This window comes from Copadichromis virginalis, linkage group LG23 (genome assembly GCF_057382275.1).
Source record: "Copadichromis virginalis isolate Kocher_CV1m ecotype Utaka linkage group LG23, C_Virginalis_male_GT1.1, whole genome shotgun sequence".
Taxonomy (NCBI): domain Eukaryota; kingdom Metazoa; phylum Chordata; class Actinopteri; order Cichliformes; family Cichlidae; genus Copadichromis; species Copadichromis virginalis.
Genome location: NC_140639.1, coordinates 36,077,138 through 36,101,297, shown reverse-complemented (window position 1 = coordinate 36,101,297; position 24,160 = coordinate 36,077,138). Strand labels below are relative to the sequence as shown.

At 40.1% G+C, this 24,160-nt stretch overlaps 1 protein-coding gene across 4 annotated transcripts in view; it reads left to right on the top strand.

Annotated features, from left to right (window-relative positions):
• LOC146681500 (voltage-gated inwardly rectifying potassium channel KCNH7-like) overlaps positions 1-24,160 on the top strand; it is a 79,276-nt gene that overhangs the window by 28,268 nt on the left and 26,848 nt on the right. For 2 of the 4 annotated variants that reach the window (XM_085449147.1, XM_085449146.1), the window contains exons 4-8: positions 12,373-12,852; positions 13,460-13,480; positions 14,210-14,233; positions 14,915-15,129; positions 21,101-21,526. In XM_085449147.1, coding sequence (XP_085305273.1) covers positions 12,373-12,852; positions 13,460-13,480; positions 14,210-14,233; positions 14,915-15,129; positions 21,101-21,526 — 1,166 coding nt within the window. The remainder of the gene's footprint in view (positions 1-12,372; positions 12,853-13,459; positions 13,481-14,209; positions 14,234-14,914; positions 15,130-21,100; positions 21,527-24,160) is intronic. The other 2 variants (XM_085449148.1, XM_085449149.1) reach the window with 2 other exon arrangements.

The following is a 24,160-nucleotide window of genomic DNA, read 5'->3' as shown; positions in this document are numbered from 1 at the left end:
AAATCAGTGACAATACCCAGCCGTATACAAGACTGCTCAAAGACGTTTCACCATTAATGCTTCAATTTTATCCATCCATCGAATTTAAATTTAATTCATTTGTCTTTAATATCAGGCTATGTACCACAAACTTTTAAGGTGGTGGTAATTAAACCATTATTTTAAAAAGTCCTTAATCGATCCTTAATTATAGACGGATTTCTAAACTTGCTGTTATTTTTAAAAGTTATTGAAATAGTGGTATTCAAACAGTTAGCTGATCATCTGCAAAGGAATGGTTAGTCTGAGGAGATTCAGTCAGGATTTAGAGTGTATAGCACAGAAATAGCACCACTGAAAGTCAAATGATCTTGAAATTGGACTGGTGTCTGTGCTCATCTAACACGGCTGACCACAGTATTTTACTACAGTGATTAAAATACACTAATGGTAGCAAAAGAACTGCATCGCATATCTTTATACAGGGAGTGCAGAATTATTAGGCAAATGAGTATTTTGTCCACATCATCCTCTTTATGCATGTTGTCTTACTCCAAGCTGTATAGGCTCGAAAGCCTACTACCAATTAAGCATATTAGGTGATGTGCATCTCTGGAATGAGAAGGGGTGTGGTCTAATGACATCAACACCCTATATCAGGTGTGCATAATTATTAGGCAACTTCCTTTCCTTTGGCAAAATGGGTCAAAAGAAGGACTTGACAGGCTCAGAAAAGTCAAAAATAGTGAGATATCTTGCAGAGGGATGCAGCAGTCTCAAAATTGCAAAGCTTCTGAAGCGTGATCATCGAACAATCAAGCGTTTCATTCAAAATAGTCAACAGGGTCGAAAGAAGCGTGTGGAAAAACCAAGGCGCAAAATAACTGCCCATGAACTGAGAAAAGTCAAGCGTGCAGCTGCCAAGATGCCACTTGCCACCAGTTTGGCCATATTTCAGAGCTGCAACATCACTGGAGTGCCCAAAAGCACAAGGTGTGCAATACTCAGAGACATGGCCAAGGTAAGAAAGGCTGAAAGACGACCACCACTGAACAAGACACACAAGCTGAAACGTCAAGACTGGGCCAAGAAATATCTCAAGACTGGTTTTTCTAAGGTTTTATGGACTGATGAAATGAGAGTGAGTCTTGATGGGCCAGATGGATGGGCCCGTGGCTGGATTGGTAAAGGGCAGAGAGCTCCAGTCCGACTCAGACGCCAGCAAGGTGGAGGTGGAGTACTGGTTTGGGCTGGTATCATCAAAGATGAGCTTGTGGGGACTTTTCGGGTTGAGGATGGAGTCAAGCTCAACTCCCAGTCCTACTGCCAGTTTCTGGAAGACACCTTCTTCAAGCAGTGGTACAGGAAGAAGTCTGCATCCTTCAAGAAAACGTGATTTTCATGCAGGACAATGCTCCATCACACGCGTCCAAGTACTCCACAGCGTGGCTGGCAAGAAAGGGTATAAAAGAAGAAAAACTAATGACATGGCCTCCTTGTTCACCTGATCTGAACCCCATTGAGAACCTGTGGTCCATCATCAAATGTGAGATTTACAAGGAGGGAAAACAGTACACCTCTCTGAACAGTGTCTGGGAGGCTGTGGTTGCTGCTGCACGCAATGTTGATGATGAAGAGATCAAAACACTGACAGAATCCATGGATGGCAGGTTTTTGAGTGTCCTTGCAAAGAAAGGTGACTATATTGGTCGCTGATTTGTTTTTGTTTTGTTTTTGAATGTCAGAAATGTATATTTGTGAATGTGGAGATGTTATATTGGTTTCACTGGTAAAAATAAATAATTGAAATGGGTATATATTTGTTTTATGTTAAGTTGCCTAATAATTATGCACAATAATAGTCACCTGCACACACAGATATCCCCCTAAAATAGCTAAAACTAAAAACAAACTAAAAACTACTTCCAAAAACATTCAGCTTTGATATTAATGAGTTTTTTGGGTTCATTGAGAACATGGTTGTTGTTCAATAATAAAATTATTCCTCAAAAATACAACTTGCCTAATAATTCTGCACTCCCTGTATGCAAATTTGTAGATGTAAATCTACTAATTTTTAGATGGGACTCTTCTTCACACACAAGTTAGTCACGGAGTTCCTCAAGGTTAAATGCTGGGACCAATACTTTTTAAAATTATTAGAAAAAACTGCATTCAATTTAATTGCTCTGCAGATATCCAGCTGTACTTATCCAGGAAGCCAAATGATACAAGTCAACTACACTCCAGGCATGTCACAGACAAAAGCCTGGATGAGCTCTGATTTCCTACTTCTAAATTCAGATAGTCACTAAATCAGACAACCTCCGTTTTAACCAGATAATTACTTTAAAGTGCATTACGTTGGCCTGCAGTAACACTGTGAAGGATCTTGTGGTATATTTTATGTCCTTCAGTATGCACATTAAACAAATATGTAGGACTGTCTTTATTCATTTCCGCAGTATTGCTGAAATTAGAAACATCCTGTTTCAGATTGATGCTAAAAAGCTAATATCAGGTCCCTCTAAAAGCTCTCTGAAAAGCTTTCAGTTGATCCAGAATACTGCAGTGAGCGTACTAACTGGGACTAAAAAGAGAGACTATATTTCTCCCATATTAGCTTCTTTCCGTTGACTCCCTGTTAAATTTAGAATCTAAGCATGTTTTAAAGATGTCATAGTGTCTTATTATCCTAACAGAGCGCTTCTCTGTCAGACTGCTGGCTTGTAGTACTTGTACTTGTAGTGCTTAGAGCTTGTAAAAGTAGAATAGGAGGCATACTCTTCAGCTATCAGGCCCCTCTACTAAGGAATCAGCTCCTATTTGGGAGACAGATACTCTCTCTACTTTTAAGATGACTCAATTTAGCACAAATGCGTTGTGTCAGAAGAAATTTTGCCTGTTTCTTGATGTTATCAGCTACCAGTTTAAATTGTATGTCATGCAGAGTGGAGTGTGAGAACCCAAATACCAGATGCAAAGACAGTCAGACTGAAATAAACAAAAAGTGAGCAACTTGTTGAAAGCTAATGACACATTTGAATAAAAATGAAAAGTAAAGTACAAAGAAAATGGCAACTACTTGAAACCTAAACTTGAAAACACACTAAGGCTAGGAAACAACAGAGCTGGGGAACAGTGGGAAGGATGAACAGCAGGGCATGGAGAACAGACTCAAGAACACTGCATGAACACATTATTCAAAATATTTTTATTGAGTATTTGTGGATGTAGTTTACAAAGAAAAAAAGAAGACAAACAAAAACACAAACTGTTTACAATGAGCACAAACACATTAGACCAATCAGGGACCAAATAGAATATTTAAATAACTAGAAAGTTAAAAAGCTCAGACACAGACGCAGAACCAAAACACTGTAATCATCTTAGTTATACTTTTATTTGGCTACTTCAGCATTTTTACACTTGATTCCCTGATTGTCTATTTATTTCTCTGTACAGGCTATATTCTTCTTTATGTATTTCTTTGTCATTCCCTTTTCAGGTGCACTTATTTCTGTTTTTCCAGACATGTTAAGCTAATCTTTGCATGTACTCTTGACTACTGCAAAAACACCTCTGGGGTACTTTTATCCCCATATTGACTGCTACATTTTCACTTTCTTTTTTTTTTTTAAATCTTGCAACTGTACTAGCAGCAGTAATCACGAGGGCAGCTGCTGAAATTCCCAGCTAGATGGCTCCTTTGGCATGTTGACACAAGCGTTTAGCAGACACTTATGTGTTAGCCTGCTATCATTTCAAAGGTCTGGACCAATTATAGCTCAGGATGGCCTGATGAACTACTCGAGCAGTGCTGTGGGTCCCTCGGTTTCCCAGAGCTGTCGGTGTAATAGTGGATAATGTCGTTCCCCAGCTGTGCTCTTGAACGTGTTCTTGATGCCTTGTCTTTTTTTAAAGTTTTTCACTTTCCCCATTTTCTGTCTGTGACATATAAAGCAGCATCGTGAAGACCAAAGGTCACCTCAGATTAGTGTAATTGAACGAGGACTCGAACAGACTGCCTTGCTTCATGTGGCGTGTGAATGCATGTTCTTTACATACAGTTTATATACATGTTTATGTATGATACTATGACAGTGTGCATGCTTAGGCTATAGTCAAGCTTTTGTGTGCGTGTGTGTATGACAGGGGGCCATATTTGGCTGTTGTGCATGTGACTGATAAGGCCCTCGTATTTCACTTTTCTTTTTTTTTCTTTTTTTTTTGTCCTGTTTGGATCTTTAGCCATCAGAATTGTTGTCTTAAGGCCAAGAAAGATGCCAAGCGGATTTATTTTACCAAGTGGATCATCATGGCCTTGCCATATTGGTCCATTTGATTGACCTTATGTATTTATTTTATTTTCGGTTGCTACAAACGGGACAGACATGACTGGGGGATAGGACAGGGAGAAAGAATGAAAGAAAGAGAGGGAGAGAAAGAAAAACAGAGGGGACAAGAGACGGTGAGAAAGGGGGGAAGAAAGAAAGAAAAACAAACAAAACACCTGGATCACCTGGAAAGCAAACAAAAAAAGAGCAACATAATAAATACAGCACCAAGCGGACCACCTGCTTATCTGCAGTAGCAGGGAGGCCCCGCATCCCAGATCCCAATCTGACAGCCAGCACCTCCTCCCAGCCCCCCAGTTGCGAGGAGGTGCTGGCCGTCAGATTGGGTTCTAACAGGCTAACAGAACCGGGGTGAGTGAAGACCCCAAACCTCCCTACGCCCGCTCATATGTAGTGTTGCTGTGTGCTGTTCTAAAGTGCATTGAAAACACCTGCCCACAGCTCCGGCGACACAACAGCCAGAACCCAAGCCCCCAAGGCCCAGCCAGCACCCCCAGACCCCCAAGCCTCCACACCCGTCCCGGACCCACCCAGGGGCAGCCAGGCTACCAGGCCAGTAACCAACGTCCGCCAGCACAGACCCTCCCCCATCTCCGGTGTACGCAGCCACAAGGAAAACACCATCTAAGAGCCACCAGAGCCCCTAACCAGGTCATGGCCACATCCCCCGGGTTAGGCCCTCCAGGGAAAACGTCCCCAGGGACTCCCCAGACGCCCTAAGGCCGTCCCTACCCCCATATCAACCACAATAGCGAAGGCAGGACCAAACCATGACCCCCCACCCCCACTTAGAAAAGTATTTCACTTTTCTAAGGCCCAGTCTGAACACTATAGCAGTTCTCCCAGCTCTGTTTCCAGTCTGAATATCTAAGTGAGTGCCTCCACAGATATAGTTCAGATTTGCTTATAGGGTCAAGGCCCGATGCTGGATAGGTTTCTTTGTGCTTCGTTTATTTATCCATTTAACTCTAGAAACTCTAGAAACCTGTGTCATGTTCACAAATTATGAATAATTTTGTCAGAATTTTTCATGAAAAAACTGCTAAATATGTAATTTAAGACTGTGAGACAGACAGTGTTACTATTCTAATTAATAGCCTTACACTGCTTGTTACTGAGGAGATGATGCATGCATTGCGTTATCTAGACTCTATCTGAGGAATGCATTAGGCACTGCTTATCAATTGCCCTCTGTCAACCAGTGATGAGTCATACATTCTGCAACCGACTTGGATTGCTTTGATGCAGCAGAGAAGAGCCACTAACAGATTCACAAAATTCACACAGAAATGTGCGCAAAATGGTTAATTTCACTATGCTGTGTATTGTGTTTCTTATGAATTCATAAGTATTGTTGCAATAGTAGGGAATTCCTCCAGCACTGAGCATCACTTGGAAGATGAGAAGCAGAATAGTTGAAAATGTTGTCAGTATATTGAGAGCTGACACTATTAAAACCAGAACAAAATATGTGATCACTACAAATTTGACAGATGCAGTTCAAATTAAGTCTGCTGTGTGTGACAAATCTAAAAACTTATCCAGGTCAAATAAGCATATGTGTGCCTAAAAGTTTGTGTTCTTTACATCATCACTGGAGCTTCTTGTACTTTTGAACCAGAGGCCTATTTTATAAAATAATCAGTAGGTTCCAAGAGCAGATATCAAAATTAGAGAATGGTTAATAATTTGTAATTTTTGTCTTATGGGTGACTGTAAATGTCACATAGATAAAAGCTTTAAAAAATAACAAACAGATACTGTATTTAATTCCAAAATCAAGATTAAAGGTGTTTCATTTTCACATGAGTGCAGGTGGTGAAGACATGCAGGGCGATTTGGAGAAGGTAGTGTGTGGATTTGGTGTGCCAGGTGCTCTTCACTGCAGTGTACAAAAAGTCATTTGTTGTAACCCTGACAACCAAAACTATTATATTCATCTTCACTGAACCTGCGTAGAACTTTGTAAGTTATAAGGGGAAGCAAGGCCTCACACAGTTTTGTTGTCTTTTATTAAGACTGTTGGTACCTTCATTCCTATAATGTGAGATTGTCTGCTTGTGATATATTAGAACAATAAAGTAGCTCTAAAATTGTCTCACCTCTTATCTTACTTTGCCCAGGCCTATATCAGTTCTTCTTCTAAATATTCTGTCTATGCTAGGCATCTCAAGTTAGAAAAATGATGCTGCTGAAAGGTTACAATGGTTTCTGCTTGTCTCCTTACTATCTCTACATTAGACACCAGATTTTCACGTTGGACACTATTTATTTTGAGCTCTCCACTACAGCTCAGCATCTAATCTAACCACATGATGTGTTTATAACTGTAGAACAACAGGAGGTTCAGAATAGGTTTCAGGAAAAAACGAGCAAGGAATTGCAGATTTAGTGGATTGATGGCGCTATGTGTTGTCTTTAGCATTTAGTCGCACTATAGTTTTCTGTAACCAACCACACTGGCTTATGTGCATTGGGAAATGTGGTGATGAGCCTAGGAAGTGAAGAGCAGCTGGGGGAAATTATTTATGAGCTATCTTTTTCCTCAGGAGGAAAGATTCATCAAATTCCTGTTGGGGAAGTGGCTTTTCAGTTTATTCAGGATTAGCCTTCAGGGCTACTAAGACTCTGTCTTAGTCTTTCTTTCTTTGCTTTCAGTGTTTCCCTCTTTACTTGTTTTTCTACCCTTGTCCACGCAGTTTAAGTAATTCGTGTACTTTATATCTGTAGCCAATTTAGAGTGACCAGTGAATATAACATATGTCTTTGGACTGCGGGAGGAACCCTGAGTACCCAGCAGGAGCCCACGCAAGGGGAACTTTCTTTCTGTGAGGTTTTATACTGATCACTGACTTCTATAGTGTTTCTATTTCAAATTCAGCCAGGGACCTTTACTGATTATCACTCTGGTATATTTTCACACGCCGATGGCAACTGCCTGACTTAAAAAATAAATAAAATAAAGCTCTTGACTATCAACTCAGGCTAATTTCCTCTGTAATAAATAAGCAGAGAGCAAAGTTGGGACCCAGCAGAAATACAAATGTTATCCTTTAGAGCAGGGGTCAGCAACCTTTAACACCCAAAGAGCCATTTGGACCCGGTTTCCACACAAAAGAAAACTCTGGGAGCCGCAAATACTTTTTGACATCTAAAATGAAGATAACACTGTATATATTGTTTATATTGGCGAGTATAGGGCTTTGGAGTTGACGTCACGCCGCAATGCATTGTGGGAGCGCGGCGCCATTTTCGGGGTCTACAAATCAAAACAAACACACTGTTGTTGTGTTGGAACGACGACTACAAGAAAGATGCTTCCGCGATTGTGACGCTTATTTTGAGCGACGAAAAATAATAAAATTTGATTTTATTTTTATATTTCAATGTCACAATAATCTTCCAATTTAGAACTACAAGTTTAAAAAGAACGAATACAAAAAATACACTTCAGCTAAATACTTGTAATATATTTTCCCAAACCACGCGGAGCTGCAGTATAAGGACTAAAGAGCCACATGCGGCTCCGCAGGTTGCCGACCCCTGCTCTAGAGCATGTGAGTAATACTAGGGCTGTGCTGGAAGTCTAGGAAAACAACTCTTAAGGTGAAAGAAATCTGCTTTCAAATCACGTAGCAAACACATTAACTGCTGTACAACTCTCTTTTTTATGTAATGTCAGCAAAAGCTCAAGAACAAAAGACAGAGACAAAAAGACACACCATCGTTTTTGTCCTGCGTTTACCACAGCATGGAGGGTTGTTGTTCTCTTTCTGCTTCTAACGTAATCTCTGAATGATGCTCACATTACATCAAGATGTTTCACTCCCCAACATGGGGATCTGAGGACCCAATTAATATTCAGTGCAAATATTACTATCTGGTATCATAGCAACAAGGGCCACTGTACTGGTTGTGTAAAGCTGCCAGTGAGATTTTGCAGGGAGGGAACGGGAGGGGTAAAGAGGGAAGAGACGCATACAGTACATGCAGTAACAGCAGTCACAAAAAGGGCAACATATCCATGAAACGTTTGGCTCTTTCAGTGCCACAATTAAATGTACATGCAATTTTCTCACCACACGCTGACTGTGTGACTGAATTACGAACTAATTTAAGGAGCTGTGGCATACATTGTCCACTTATCCTCCATGCACAATAATTGGAGGCAAGTAATATTGTTCATTATTTTCATAACGTGTCACTTTTAGCAGTCAATGTTGGCCCTTAAAATTGTGAAATGCTTCACAATTAATTGTCTAACATGTTAGTATTGTAATATTACAGTGGTGTGATTAGAAAAATAGAACTGAGCTCTCACGAAACAGACTTTTGTTCACAATCGCTTTTAAAAGACGAGAATGCTGATTCAACCTGTTTTCATCCTGATGAATATGAACGGTATCCCAGATTGGAGTTTCCAATCTGAATCTCAAATGAAATGCCGATGATCACTTCTGGCATCAGCATCTGGCTCCAGACTTAATTTAAACACACCACATTGACCCAAACAGACATTGGCATTGTGTCTAAAGTTAGTTTTTCTCTCTCCTCCCTGTCAGTCTCACCCCAGTAGAAGAAGCAGTGAGGTAGATAAAGCGACGGGCTGCTCCCTGCTAACACTCAAACATTAATTCTACTTTTCTGAATACATCCTTACCTTTTCCGCTATTTGCATATGTCGGTATGTTGTATACAATGTAGCTGTCTGCAGAAAATATACAAAGGAGACATGATAATGTGATGTGTTTACTGATTTTCACTGTGTCACCATGGCAGTAAGACTAAAGGCTGAGAGAGTATTGTTATATGCATAGCATATGTTCAGGTGACTTTGCAGTGCATACAGTATGTGAAAACCTGTAAGTCTGAGCATGTCTTATGGTGTTTGCATATAGTGTACAACCCAAGTAAATGTGTGTGTGAATGGTGTGTGTCTTTGGGGTGGGGAGCGTTACAGTAAACTTATATTGTTATACTATCATCCCTCAGAACTGCCGTATGTTTCAATATGGTCAGAAATATGACTTTTTACTATCTCTCCAGAAGCTATCAGTCACTCATTAAAGCACTCTCTGTAATCTCCTATAAGACTGACTCTTCTACACATTAGGGCTGAACGATATATCGCATTTGCGATAATATCGCGACATGATCAAGTGCAATTTTCTAACCGCAAAGGCTGCGATTATACTCTGGACATGTCCAAATTCATGGGCTGCATCCTCCTGAGGCCGCATTTGTAGACCGATTACGTCACAGCGACGCGCCGAAGGCTGTCCAAATTACTACCATATCCCAGAATTCATAGCGCGGCCCAGCCAAACTCCAGTTTCCAACAATGGCGGCCGCTACTAAGTTTTAAAATTACTCATACTAATCTTTCTGGGTCACAAAATAAACTTTTAAAATATTTTCAGGCGAGAAAGTAGTTGTGTAAACATCAAATATCTGCTCGGTTTATCAAGATATCCCATATTTGCAAAAGTGCTTCGACGTTTTCAGAGGCGTCTGCTACCCACCAGCTCGACAGCTAGCTGGGAGCTCGAGGGTTACTGATGCGGCCGAGAACGGCACAACTCCCGGCACATCATTTTCAGATCACCGCGGAGTTTCGCTGCTCGGGTTAAACGTAATATATAAGTCACTTAGACAACCTAAAAATGTTATTGTTGGGCTTTTTTCAGTGTTTTGTTTGTTCATGAGTAAATCGGTTTGGCTGAGATTAAAGTTATTAGATTAGATAAAATAAAACTTTATTAATCCCCCGGGTGGGTTCCTCCTTGGTTTTCACACAGCTGACTAAACGTCAAACAGAAAACTTATTAAACAGAAGTATGAGACAGTCGAGAATTTACGCCAGTGTCTGGTTATATTTTAGATAGCAAGAAGCAGACGGCCGAGTTTATTAAACTCCACCGAGACAGCGGTGACGCTAATCAGAACTAGCCTTCTGATTCAGAAGGCTAGACCGTCCAATTTCACGCCTTTAAATTTTAAAGGCGTGTTTGTGTGTGTGTTTATACAATTGCTATTATGTTTGCACTTTATGTGTAATGTTACTGACTGCAGAGATCAGTAAGATGTGTGTATTTTTTATTTATTAGTTTTATTTATTTAATATTATTTTTTAATTGAATGACTGTCTAGTAGTTCACAGATGTCGAAAAACTGAGTGTGGTAAAGCCACTGATTTTGTTTATGTATATTTCTGCAATCTGCACATTGTACTGACTTTCATTTTAATGTTTACACCAGGGTTCCTTGTCAGCACTTTATGCTCAGATGTTTGTAAGCTAAAAATAAACTATTGTGTATGTTCAAATATACTGTTGTGATTGAAGAAGTTAAATAAAAATGTCAGTCATCAATTCATGCATCACCTCATGTCATCATAACAGAGGTCTGTCTTCCAGGAAAGAACAGTTTAAAATTAATGTAATATAGTATTGGCCATACTATATGATGTATTGCTTGTCTTTGTTTAATAATACAGAAGACAAAGACCTTAAAAAATAATCGCATATCGCATCGCAATCGCAATATTGGGGCAAAAAATCGCAATTAGATTATTTTCCATAATCGTTCAGCCCTACTACACATCACACTATAGTATTTCCACAAATGTCCTCCCTTATGAATAACTGAAGGAAACTGAAGCCTGAACTTGTGCCTGAGGCAGAGCAAGCACTTGTGTTGATCTGCCAGGGTCTTTTTAAGAAAGCTGTGTTGGTAGGCTTTTCAGTGATGCTGGCAAACAAATGTGAGGTATCACCAGGGATGCTGAAGAATGTAAGCACGTTTTCTTATAAACACACCGTAAAAACACGCCGCAAGGTCACAGGGGGTTGTGTCTCTCAGGGTTCATTAAAATCCACTGTATTCTCTGTTTTTATGCTATTTGGGTGTGACTACAGTCAAATAGTCTTCACACTAATTGAGTGGATCAGTTACATTAAATGTGATATCAATTGTCCTCAGGCGTTCCCTGCTTGACAGAAACAAATCTATGCAAGAATATTTTGTTCCAATCCATTAATAGAAGCTAAAGGTTAGAGATAAAATTTGCAACAATACTCATATTTTCTGGGCTATTTTTGTCACTCCCTGAAGAAAAACTCAAATTACTTTACTTTTTTAAAAGTTTTTTTACTTTACCTTTGATCAGGTGGATAATAGATATGATTGAATGGGCAGTCCCCATTCTGTCCATAGCTAGACTGGGTTTACCTCTTGCTCAGTAATAAGAAAATGAAATCCCACAACGTGCTTACACCTTGAACACATCTCTTTTTTTTCTATGATGCGTTCATGGTGTAGATGTAAATAAAGTTTTTGTCATGGCGCTCAGCATCACGATTAAATTGAGTAAGGTTTTTTAAGTGTCAAGTAATTTCAAATGGATTTTTTCAACAGATTTAATAAATATCTACACATTTGTACATTTGGCTGGCAGAAACAAATTGTTTCTGTGCAGCATCTCACAAATAGTGTCTGCAAGCTAAATGTACAGTTGTTGTAAATATACAACACTGAAAGATGAGTGCAGATGTATGAAAGAGAGGAGCGGGGAAGCAGATGAGAGATTATTTTTAAAGGTGAGGATTACTCAGCAAGTGAAATTTGATATGCTGGAAATTTAAATCTTATTTCACTCACTGGGCCCACGTTCCCATTTGAGGTTTGACAGTGTTTTAGTAGATAAAGGTGAATGGCTTGGACATTAATTGAGCTGCGGTTTTGGAGAAGGCTTCGAAGGGGATTGGGGTATACCAGTTTTGTGTTTCAGAATAAAAGTCTTACCCTCTTTAGGGTCTTTTACTTCAATATAAAGAATCTTGAGGCAACTGTTGTTGTGATTTGGCGCTGTATAAAAACATGTGCTAATCAGAATTGAGACGCTTTGTCAGTGTTGTTATTCATATTCTTATTATAAAAAAATATTATCTTGGTGGCATAAGTGTGGAACAATATAGGAGAAACAGAGGCAGTGCGACCACTTGTTCTTATTGATTTTTCTCTTGTTTTCTGTCAGGGAAAGGGAGATTCTTTCGTTTCCGTCTCCCAGCCTTACCTCTCCTGGGAATCAGCAAGCAGTCCCTGCCCCAGGAAGACCCTGATGCCGTCATGGTAGACTCTCCTCGCTACAGTGACGGCTCAGTAGCAACACGCGACTACCAACTTCCCACCACTCGAGAGAGCTGCAGTCCCTCTTACGCCAATGACACCCGTGCCCTCATCGGCCCCAGCCACTGCTCAACCCCTGTGTCTGAGCCTTTGGACCACTCGTCGCCTAAAGGCCCCTGGGACCGGATGTACCCGGACCAGGCCGTTGCCCAGACAAAAAACCAGAGCCAAGAGGACACGCTTATTGCAGCTCCATCAATCCCAGGCCTTACTCCAACTGCCTCCAGAGAGAGTATGTGCAGTATTCGCAGGGCCTCTTCTGTACATGACATGGAAGGCTTTGGGTCCAACTCTAAGATGGTGTTCAGGGACCGGCATGCCAGTGAAGGTAAGAGTGTCCTTTTATACATTTTCAGATATGCATCAACAGTTGCTGAACTGTATATATGGTATTACTTAATAATCACTTTGTATTTATTTTAAATGCTTTAAACTGGTAAACAAAGTTTACATTAGTTTACATTAAACTGCAAAGTGCACAGCACTGGTTGATGATGTCTTGTTTATTGATTTGTTGAATTGATGTGATATAAGAAAGAAACAAATGTAATTGATATTTTATTTACAGATCTAATCAATTACTAAGACTGTCGTCCTAAAATATCAGCTATGTGGGGTTCTAGTGAATCCTCAGTAGATGGTCACATCTATAATCTGTGGTATTGATCTTCCACCTTTTGGTCCTCATTTGGTTGAGGGTAGGAGTGACCCATACTGGTCCTGTTTCCTGCAGCTCAATCAGTCTCCTCCAATTGCCTCTAATTCCTATTTAGATACATTTAATAGATCTACTTCCCTGTAATGCATTGTTCACAGGGGCAGTAGCGGGTCGTTAACGGCAACCCCCATTTATCATCATAGACACCCACAAATTCTTCTCTCACCTCCACTCCCCTTTTTCTGTCTTCTCCCCCACTCTGTTGCCACCTTCACAGATAATGGTCGCAATATCAAAGGTAACTAACGGCAACCTGCTGCATTTTCAGATCGTGAATAGCAGCATGTCTAATGATACACGTGTACATGTCAAAGCCTGCTTGTTGCATGAGTTTTCCCACAAAAGGTTCATGTTGTATGCAAATGCCTCAGCAGATGACTGTGTTTGTAAGTTCTTTGGCCTCGAAAGACACTAAATGACTACACGACCTGCCTAAACCTAGCCAGCCTCTGTAAGTCCTCACTAAAAAGAAAACACAGTAACCTCTGCACATGCTTGCATGGAAGCAGCACATTAAACTTCTCTCCTGCTTGTTGTTCATTGAAGAGGATAAATTAATGCTTAAGAAATGATGCCTCCTACTGTCTTTAACCTTTGCTTTCTTGTGTGCAAGCTCTGGATCTTGTCTTTGTGAATGGAAAGAAACCTGACTGTTTACATGCTTAATTGAACTGTTGCAGTGCTATGTTGAATGCATAGTACAGTACATATTCAACCAGGTTCTTTAAAAGTCATATGCTCTTTGTAATCAAATGGAATACACATTAATAGCAACATTAGCATCATAGTCTGCCCTTTTTAATCCTCTAAAGGTTTACTGATAGAGCCCCTGTCAAGCTCTATTTACTAGTAATGCCACATTATTGATATGCTTGTACCCGAGACTACTGACCCAACGTCCCAAACACCTTTCCATAATCCCACTTTCTCCTTTACCTCCTATTTCTTCTCTCTCCTGGTTGGCTAGTATCTCGCTCCTGGATGGCTGGGGGTATGGCTTCAGCTTTTTTCTTTTCAGTTGTTTTTTTATGACGGCTTTGATGTATCCTGACTGTGGCATGTATTGAAGCTGCGCATGCACTCTTTCATCCTCAACTGTCTGTTTCTCTGTCCTTGACTCTCAATCACTGTGCTTTGTGGGGTGGGCAGTGTATCCTTCCTCTGCTGGTTCACGCAGCTGAATTAGCAAACTTCTTGTTTTCACTTTTCTCACTCTCATTGGGCCACATGTCAGTTTGTTTAGCGCTATCGCACAGTTCCGTTTTTAATATGATTGTGTTCTACATACAAAGTGTTCACTGATCATACTACATAATTTTATCTATACAGTGAGTTCACTGCACTAGATTTGGCAAACTATGGGAACTTGCACTCTCTGATTGCACATTAAATCATTCTGTTTATTCACCAACAGTGTTGTTCATTATGTTTTAATGAGAGGCTCTGAAAGGCTGTACAGTTTATATTTCAGCATCTTTTGTATTCTCGGTATTGTGTTGTGGTTGAAGTCACTCCAAAACTAGGAATCACTCCATGCTCACTACCCATGTCGCAACTACTTCCAAGTAAACACTACTGACAGTGCATAACAGATCAACAAGAGCCCAGCTATAAAACAAGATACGGCATCTTCTAATAATAACACCCACCCTCTGCCGTGCTCTTTTTTCAGGACCACTCAGCCAAATCAAATCAAGCCTGCTTGGCTCAACTTCCGACTCCAACCTCAACAAGTACTCCACCATCAACAAGATTCCCCTGATCACGCTCAACTTCTCAGAGGCAAACAATGATAAGAAGTGCCCCTCCCCTCCATCCTCTGAGAAAACTATCATCGCCCCAAAAGTCAAAGATCGCACTCACAATGTCACAGACAAAGTCACACAGGTAAGGACGTGAGCCAGTTTCAAGTTTGTGAATGGGGAGAAAAATTGAGGGCCTGTAATTTAGAATTACAGGCATAAAATGATCTGTTGGATCCTTAAAATAACAATAATACTACCTGTGAGACCTGCAAACGCAACAAAAATGTTTTCATTGGATTTACATCCTGTCAGCCTCATTTTCTTCACTTGTGCCTTGTGAGTTTCTATTCTTTCTATTTATTTATAGTCCTGTATTCCTATTGATAGTTGACAGTCTGTCTGATTACGTATGTTCTCTGGCTGTGTTCATCCCCTTGCCTTTGATGCCAGTGCTTTTCCACTGTGTGGTTTTCATATATTGCTCAGGCCAGTTTTAGTTTTTGGATTACCTTGTTCCTTTGGAATTATCCAACCTCAGTTAAACAGTGCTTGCTGTGTGTTTGGTCATCTGAGGACTCATGAATTTGGGTCTTCAAACTGTTATGGACAGTGCGAAGGGAATAAAACATACTACATCACTGTTTTCATTCTTGAAGAAACAAGTAGTAATTTCAAGGTTTTTGCCTACATAAAATAAAAACAAATGTATCACCCAAACAAACAGAGGCAGCACTGCAATAAGAATAACAACATAAATAGGACTACTCAAAAAATCAGGAATAGACTGAAATGTCTTGGGCCCTTAGTCTGTATTTATTTGTAATGATTTTAATAATAAAGTCTGTGCAGACTGGAGAACAGTGAGATATTAGAATTCTAATATAATGTTCATCATATTATCATTTATGATCATCACAAATCAGACTTGGACAGATTGAGCACTTTATCAGCAGATTGCATGCACACTCCCAAATGCCCTCAGTCAGCATCAGGATGATTAACTGAAATTCAAGGGATCTGATACGTAAAGCATTGGAGGTGTCTATAGCCAAGTGTTCTCTTACAGCTGTCAGACAGCATCCAGAGCTCAGGCTATATTTCTAGAGTTACGAACAGTGTAAGAGGTCATTCTCACCTTTCCTGCCAGGACTGAGAGGCATGGAACTATAAGTTAATGTAGTCCTAGGAGTAGGCCAGTGCTGCTTGAAACTACTGATTAGGTCTCAGTTTTGCATTTTGCCAATTAATGGTGTAACAGATAGAGGACACAGAAACTGACCCCTGTTTGCGCTCAAAGCCAATTTCAGCTGCAGGCCTTACACTGACGCCAGAGGCAGAGGGACCACAGAATGGCACAATGTCCTCTCACACAAGTGCAAAGTAAGAGTGGGCTTAATATGGTTTTAATTGACTTGGGTAACATGTGGTAGAATACAACACCTCAGAAGAGTTGCTGCATGAGAGTGGTGAAAGCATCAAGAAGCTTCATACTTCCTAGAATATAACTGTAAAATATACTTTTCCTATCCTATCACTTTCCTTTACAGCTTAGATTGGTAAGCGGGTTTCTGGACACCTGACTTTGACAACCAAGTGACAGAAGATGTCTTGAAAGCAACTTTGAACTCATCAGAGTTTATTTGAAGTTATAATTAAAGCATCTGAACAGATACACTCTCTGTTGGCCTTGGCCACCTCACAGGTACTGCAGCCAGATGGTGGCTTCACCCAGGAAACTGATCAGCTAAAAAGGAAAGCAGACTTGCACCTCACAGGCTGTTTATTACATTTTGAACTTCTCAGTGCACGTGTGGCTAGGGCTGTGCAATATGACCAAAATCTCATACCCCGATATAAGAATTCTATCGTCCCGATAACGATATAAATCACAAAAATGTAACATTTTCTGTAAATTCTGTGAATCTCGGGCAGCTCGACTTGCGGGAAGTGTTTCCAGCTGCGCGCCATGTAGCTGGAGTCGAGTGTTTCAACCGATGCATGAAACTATACATTTTTAGACACAAGTTGTAAAGGCCGCCGTTTTCTTTGTGAGTATTTATTACACGGCGTGCTGCGGGGAAAAGCCTGTTCTAACGTTTGAGTCTAAGGTTTATTTTTTAGCACCTGGCGGCTCTTTTTTTAATTCTCATCCGTAAATAATCTGCTCTTTCACGTGATCCATTGTTTTGGAAAAGTCTCAACAGGATCTTGAGCTTTATTGTGAAAGGTCGTTGCAAAAGTTTTGCGAGATCCCGAGTTTACAAAAGTCTGTCTTAATTTTTTTTTCTCCCATGTCCCCAGTAGTCCGTAGTTGTTGCTAACCACAACGCATAAAAACATGCGCTTGTCCGTCAGTAGTGTGGTTATATAAAATATAAGAGAAAGAGAGAACTTTAAGAAATTAATATAGCCACTACAGTGACCATCAAAACGATGAAAAAATATTGCCGTAAACAGTTTATTTTGCAACACCACGAAACAAACGATAGTGTAAAATGAAACGATAGACGTTTTTATATCGTCATCCGATATATATCGTTATATCGAACAGCCCTACGTGTGGCTCATCCCCATATGAGGCTCAAATGACCGCATCTTAGCAGTTTATACTTCTTGCGGTTATCTGAGGTGGAATCTTGAGTCAAATAACGGTCTATGTACTTCTAAATGATATCTCAGTGTGCACTGTGCAGACCAGAAAAACCAGAAGAGGGGAGAGCTAATGTTTATTTGTGCTTGAGACCGAGACACACACAGAATGTGCTTTCCATTAACCAGCAAGAAAGAGTTCATTTGACCAAGTGCACATGGCTACTGTAACCAGGTTAAATAATTAAGATGGGATCATTAATTTAGAAACAGATGTCTACAACACTTTGATCTAGAACTGTCACTCTGACAAATCAACCAACTTTCTCAGGATTACCAGCAGGTTGTGGGATCATGTGAGCGATCGGGCCACAATCGTCCTCGGTACAGCAAGTGTCAGCTTTTCTCAACATTTATACTCCTTCCTAACAGAAATCATTTTACAAGAATGGGAATCTAAGGTGTTATTTCAAAGTCAACAGTAATTAAACTCTGAGTTAAAACCATCACTTTAAGCATCCAGCTTTAATGAAGTGGCAGCTTGATGAATATTAGAGCGCATTCCCTTTGCCTGTCCTTTGGTTTCTGATCGATTTCAAAGGTTATCCCATATCAGAGGGTAAAAGCGTTTAACCCTCCTCCCAGAGGGATGGGGTTTTTAATAACCAATTCAATTATTAATACCACGCCACATTGTGCTATACGTCATCCTTCTGTTCTCCGGTCCTACCTCCCCAGTTACAATGGTTAGAATAGAGGGGTGACAGGGCACCGATAGAGGAGCAATGAAAAATATGATGAATGCCAAAATAAAGTCACTTAAGGCCCTCCCTTCTTGTTTCATTCTCGTGCTCACTCACATACATCACATCATAATTGTATCTTTGCCTTTGTAGTGCATGCAATTTACCTGCACACCCACCCATCAAACCTACCCCCTCTGCCATAATCAGCAGTGAAAATGAAAATTTGTAGCTATTGAAGTGTTGAACACTTAGATGAATAGCTGTACCCCTGCCTGCACCTATAATTACCTCCAAGTCACTGAGACTCTTATCTGAAAAAAGTCCCATGACGCTGCTTTAATATTCATGTTAAAAGCTATTAGGTTCTGTAGTTTATATGGTGACTGCAATAACAGAGATAATTATGTTGACATTCAGGCTTGCCGGAATGGATTATACCTCCAGTCTTGATGATACATTTTGACATTTATGCATGCTCTTATTTTTCTATATGCAGTTGATGCATCGTCATTTTATTTTGGTTTGATATGTTCAGTTTCTGTTCTTATAAACAATATTCTTACAAATAATAATAATAAAAGGTATCACTCCCTCAACTGAAGCTTCAATTTTAAGAGTTTCTGTAAACAGGCACTGGAGAAGTATTTATTTATTGGAAATCATGCCTAAAGTAATGTGCAAGATGTTCTTGTGGATGGCAGATAATGGTGAAGTGCATTACATCTGAATCTATATGATGTACAGCTGCATTATTCACACAGCGATAAGTCTTTTCTTTTGAATTTTACTTGACCTAATCTAAAGAAAATATACATTTTGTTAATTCCACGGCTTTACGTATAAGGGCATTATTAAAAAGGTCCTTATCAGGTCTTACAATTTCAGATTAACAATTGATGACTTATTACATGTTGTCTTTATGATATCAAAGCCAAAATAAAACTAAGTACACCCCATGATTCAGTATCTTGTAGAACCACCTTTAGCAGCAGTTACCTGTTTACATCATTACTTTAGTTCAACGAGGTTTGTGGCCATTTGTTTTCCATGTGCTCTGTAACATTGATGTAGGCTTTAACCTTCATTTAAACATATTCCAGTATTCCTTATCTCATCTTATCCTAAATTATCTTTCATAAAATATGGCATGTCATTGCTAGGATGTTATCACTTACAGTCTAATTTCTTGGCACTCTCCCACAGATGTTGGATAATCAGGAGTTTTGTTTTGTTTTTTTCATGTGGGGTTGACAGATCACATGCACCTTCGTCTGTTTTCTTCTGTTTCTCGTAGCCTGTTTGTCTTTTTCATAGCAAATTTGATTTCAAACTTAATTAAAACTAAACTTTTTTAAAACTTGAGCCACAGTGACTTCTTTAGGATAGTGAAGATATTCCTCCTGTCATCAGAGGCTTCTTCAGTTTTAAAACAACTGATGGAGAGTCCCAGGAAATTAACCCTTAACCCTCAGACCAGAGGTGGGCAACTCCAGGCCTCAAGGGCGTCCTGCAGGTTTTAGATATCACCCTGGATCAACACACCTGAATCAAACAACTAGTTCATTACCAGGCCTCTGGAGAACTTCAAGACATGTTGAGGAGGTCATTTAGCCATTTAAATCAGCTGTGCTTGCTCAAGGACACATCTATAACCTGCAGGACACCGGCCCTCGTGGCCTGGAGTTGCCTACCCCTGCCGTAAACCAACACCTTGGGGGTGGTGCTGAGGGTCAATGACCCACTATTAATCATGCGGGTTATCACATGAACCAAGATGTGAAAAAAGGCGGGGTCATTACCCCCTCCAGAACAAAGGTGTGAAACCGCTAACATTACAAGGCATCACCCGAACCCACCGTCATATGAGCTCTAGAGGTCACTTTTATAGTTTTATTGTCTTACATTGTTTTATTTACTGTTATATTGTTTTATATTCCCATTTTCTGTGTTGTAAAGCACTTTGTGATTTTTATCTGTGAAAAGCGCTATATAAATAAATTTTACTTTTTTACTTTTACCTCGATGGTTTGTCACAGTGGACGTAAATGGCCTCCTTTACTCCAAACCGTCTTTCTTCTCAGTCCAAACTGTGGACATTGTGTACTATAATTTTTAGCACACCGCTTCTTCATTTTAGCTTAATAATTATTCATCTAACTTTATATTTACCTTACTTTAAGAGCTGCTAAGGACAAGTTGATTTTTAATATGTACTGATAGTTATCACCATGACTGTATGCAATTCCACTTACTAGCATGCCCAGCAATGTAAGAGAGCAGACATGCAAACGCTTAGTGTAAATATTTTCAAATTTTCTTGTATTTAACTAAATTTCTCAAAAAACAGAGCATATTTAAGATTGTTAAGTGCATGCAGTTCTTAGATTTGTTGCACCTTCACAAAGTAGAGACTCAAAGTGGCAAATAATAAGTTCTGACTCTTAATCAAAAACAATGCTCATCCTGTATTTCCTGTGATGCAAATCTACTTACAGACTCTTTGAAATGTCCATGTAGTTAAAATTTTAATCCTTTCGCCTGACCCTTCACTCTGAAAATATTGCTGATGGTGTCGTAAAACAGAAATAGAAATTGAAAGCTTCTCCCAGGCACTGCAAAGGCAATCAGTGAAGTCCTCAATAAAAACAAATTTGCAAAGAATCTGCAAGAAAAAGCACCGTATTACACTTTTATTTCCCAAAATGTGTGTGTATTTGAACACAGATAGTGAATGTTAAAGGCAGTAAAATTTTAAAAGTTCTCTTTGTTTTTCACTAGGTTCTTTCTCTGGGTGCCGATGTGCTTCCTGAATACAAACTCCAGACACCACGGATGGATAAGTGGACCATTCTTCACTACAGTCCATTCAAAGCAGTTTGGGACTGGCTGATCCTGCTGCTGGTCATCTACACGGCCATTTTCACCCCCTACTCTGCTGCCTTCCTCCTCAATGACATTGAGGAGCAGAGGAGACGGGAGTGTGGTTATTCCTGCTCGCCCCTCAATGTGGTTGATCTGATAGTTGACATTATGTTTATAGTGGACATCCTTATAAATTTTAGGACGACTTACGTCAACACCAATGAGGAGGTGGTCAGCCACCCAGCCAAGATCGCCATCCACTACTTTAAAGGCTGGTTCCTCATAGACATGGTGGCTGCCATCCCTTTTGACTTGCTCATCTTTGGCTCAGGATCTGATGAGGTGAGGATTTATTTCGTTTATCAGTCAGTTATCAACCAGGCAGAGTTGGAGATGATGACAGTGATGACCGAGTATCTGACTGCCTTTACAAGAAAAGCACTTGAACTCACAGAATAAATCACAACTCACTCTAAAGGTCTTTTAGAACACGAGATAACATTGGTGGGTTCATCCAACCCTATTTGTGTCCTCTCCCAGTCTCCAACCAGGGATCTTTCACCTGTTAGGCAAATGTGTTAACCACTACACATTATGGTCACTAGTATCTCAGTTCATCTTGAGGTGAATGTCGTTCAGGTGATTGAGGTTATTACAGTTCAGCAGTAACAATAGTATGTATGGTCCTTCTTCTTCTTCTTCCCTTTAGGGGTCACCACAGCAGCTCACTGGCTTTCATCTTGCCCTATCCCTAGTATCCTCCTATTTCACACAACCCTCTGCATATCCTTCAATACGTCCATGAATCTGTCTCTCTGATTTCACTCATTTCTTACTTCTTCTACTGACTTTCATTCATCTTCTCTCCAGAGCATACCTTCCTGTTACGTTTCCTCTAGATCCACAAAGACAGTGCAGCTCCTTCTGATCTTCTCCATGCTTCTCCATCAATACTCTCAAAGCAATCATCATGCCTGTTGTGCCTAACCCTAACCCCATCTCAACATGAGCCCATACACATTACACATTAATCGTCGCCCCTCTTCTTAACCTAGCTTCTACAACTCATTCTCATTGCTTCATGACTCATCAGCGTTATCCATCTGTAGTTCTTACATCACCCTCATTCTTGTAAATCGGTAAAAGATTGTATTACATGCTCTAGTTAAACAGTTCGATGCCCCACAAGTATGTTATCTGGACTAGCTGCCTTTATGCTCTTTAACCTGCTCATTTCCTCCTGACTAATCCTCTGCACTTCCAGATTCACGAACTTTCCTCCATCTTCCTCTCCTACTCATTTGCATAATTCAGCAGCTTCTTAAAGTACTCCGTCCATCTCTCAATACACACTCTTCCAATTCAATTCAATTCAATTTATTTATACAGCTCCAAATCACAACAACAGTCGCCTCAAGGTGTTTTATATTGTAAAGTAGACCCTACCCTACATACTACAGAGAAAAACCCATCAATCATATGAACCCCCTATGAGCAAGCACTTTGGGGACAGTGGGAAGGAAAAACTCCCTTTTAACAGGAAGAAACCTCCAGCAGAACCAGGCTCAGGGAGGAACGGCCATTTGCCGGGGTTGGTTGGGGATAGAGAAGTCCAAAGGGATTTTTGTACTTAATATCCTCTCTGTCCTCTTAGATACAGATCAACTCTTTGTACAGTCACATTTAAATAAGTACAGAACACATTTAAATAAACTTAATCAGTAGATTAATGAGTAGGGGGGGGGGGGGGGGGGGGGGGTCATTTTTACCTGAAATAGCTTTGTGAAACCTAAATTGAAAAGAACTCTTTTTTTACACCATGAAGCTGCTGAGCATCAGTCCTGCCTTAGTTACCCCTGTGTCATCAGGCTACACTTTGGGCAGTCTTTTTTTTTGAGATGTTATCTTGAATGCTTAGACTCCCAAACCAATCTGACACTTCGTTTTCGCATCTGCTTCCCTCCGCTCTCTTTTCATCAGAGACAGACTCTACGGCCCCAGGCCATCCAAATCTTTAAAAAGGTCTGTGCCTGCCCAACAGCTCTGCTTGCAAGTCTGAGGGAGATGGCTTAGCAAACTCCCGCTGCTGAGAACGGGGAGCAGCAGAGGACATAATTACTAGCTTGAGAATATACAAAAAAAATCAGATTAAATGAAACATTTTTTAATTATTTGCACTCCAAAATAAAATTACATACATCAAGGTTCATTTAATATTTAATAGTAAGAAAACATTTTAAAGGAAATACAATATTCCAATCCTTTACTGCCCCAAACACATGCATTTCTCTTGTTTCTAGAGCGGGTCTGATTCCCAGCCCCTTCCTTGCATTTTCAAATCAATCCAGGAGCAAATCTGGCAATGCAGTCCATTGCAATGTGTGAAAATTCCAGGTTCCACGATACGCAAAGCAATACCTTCAAAAACACACATAAAATTAGGATATATCCAGGATTAAGGTGTGTATTAAGAGCAAGGTCCTGATCTGATGTCAGCCTACTGGTTTGCCAAGTCTTTATTTACCATTAGGTGTGTGTTTCTTTGAGGAAGTACATGGCTAGAGGCCACCAGTGAGTGGCGGGCAAGGAAAAAAGAGCAGACAGCTGAGCGACACCACAGCACAACATACGTCCTCATCATACAGCCAAATGACTTGTGCAGTGACAGGATGTGTTCTACTTACAATTTGCGTCCACAGCACACAGTGTCAGGATGAGGCAAAAAAAAAAAAATTGTATTTTTACCTCCTCCAATCAAGAGAAGCTGAAAATAACATATCCATGTACATTTTTAGCTCTGGTCTTTAAGGTGTGTTATTTTAGCTCACTGTGCAGAAACAGGAACTATTTTTAGCCCTAATTTCATGCACTTTTGTTGCCTGGAAACCACATCTGACAATGTGTTAAGAGTTTTGTTGGGTCTTTTCTGCTGATTTTATTGGGTGCATATTCCTGGGTGATATCCTGCTTTGATTG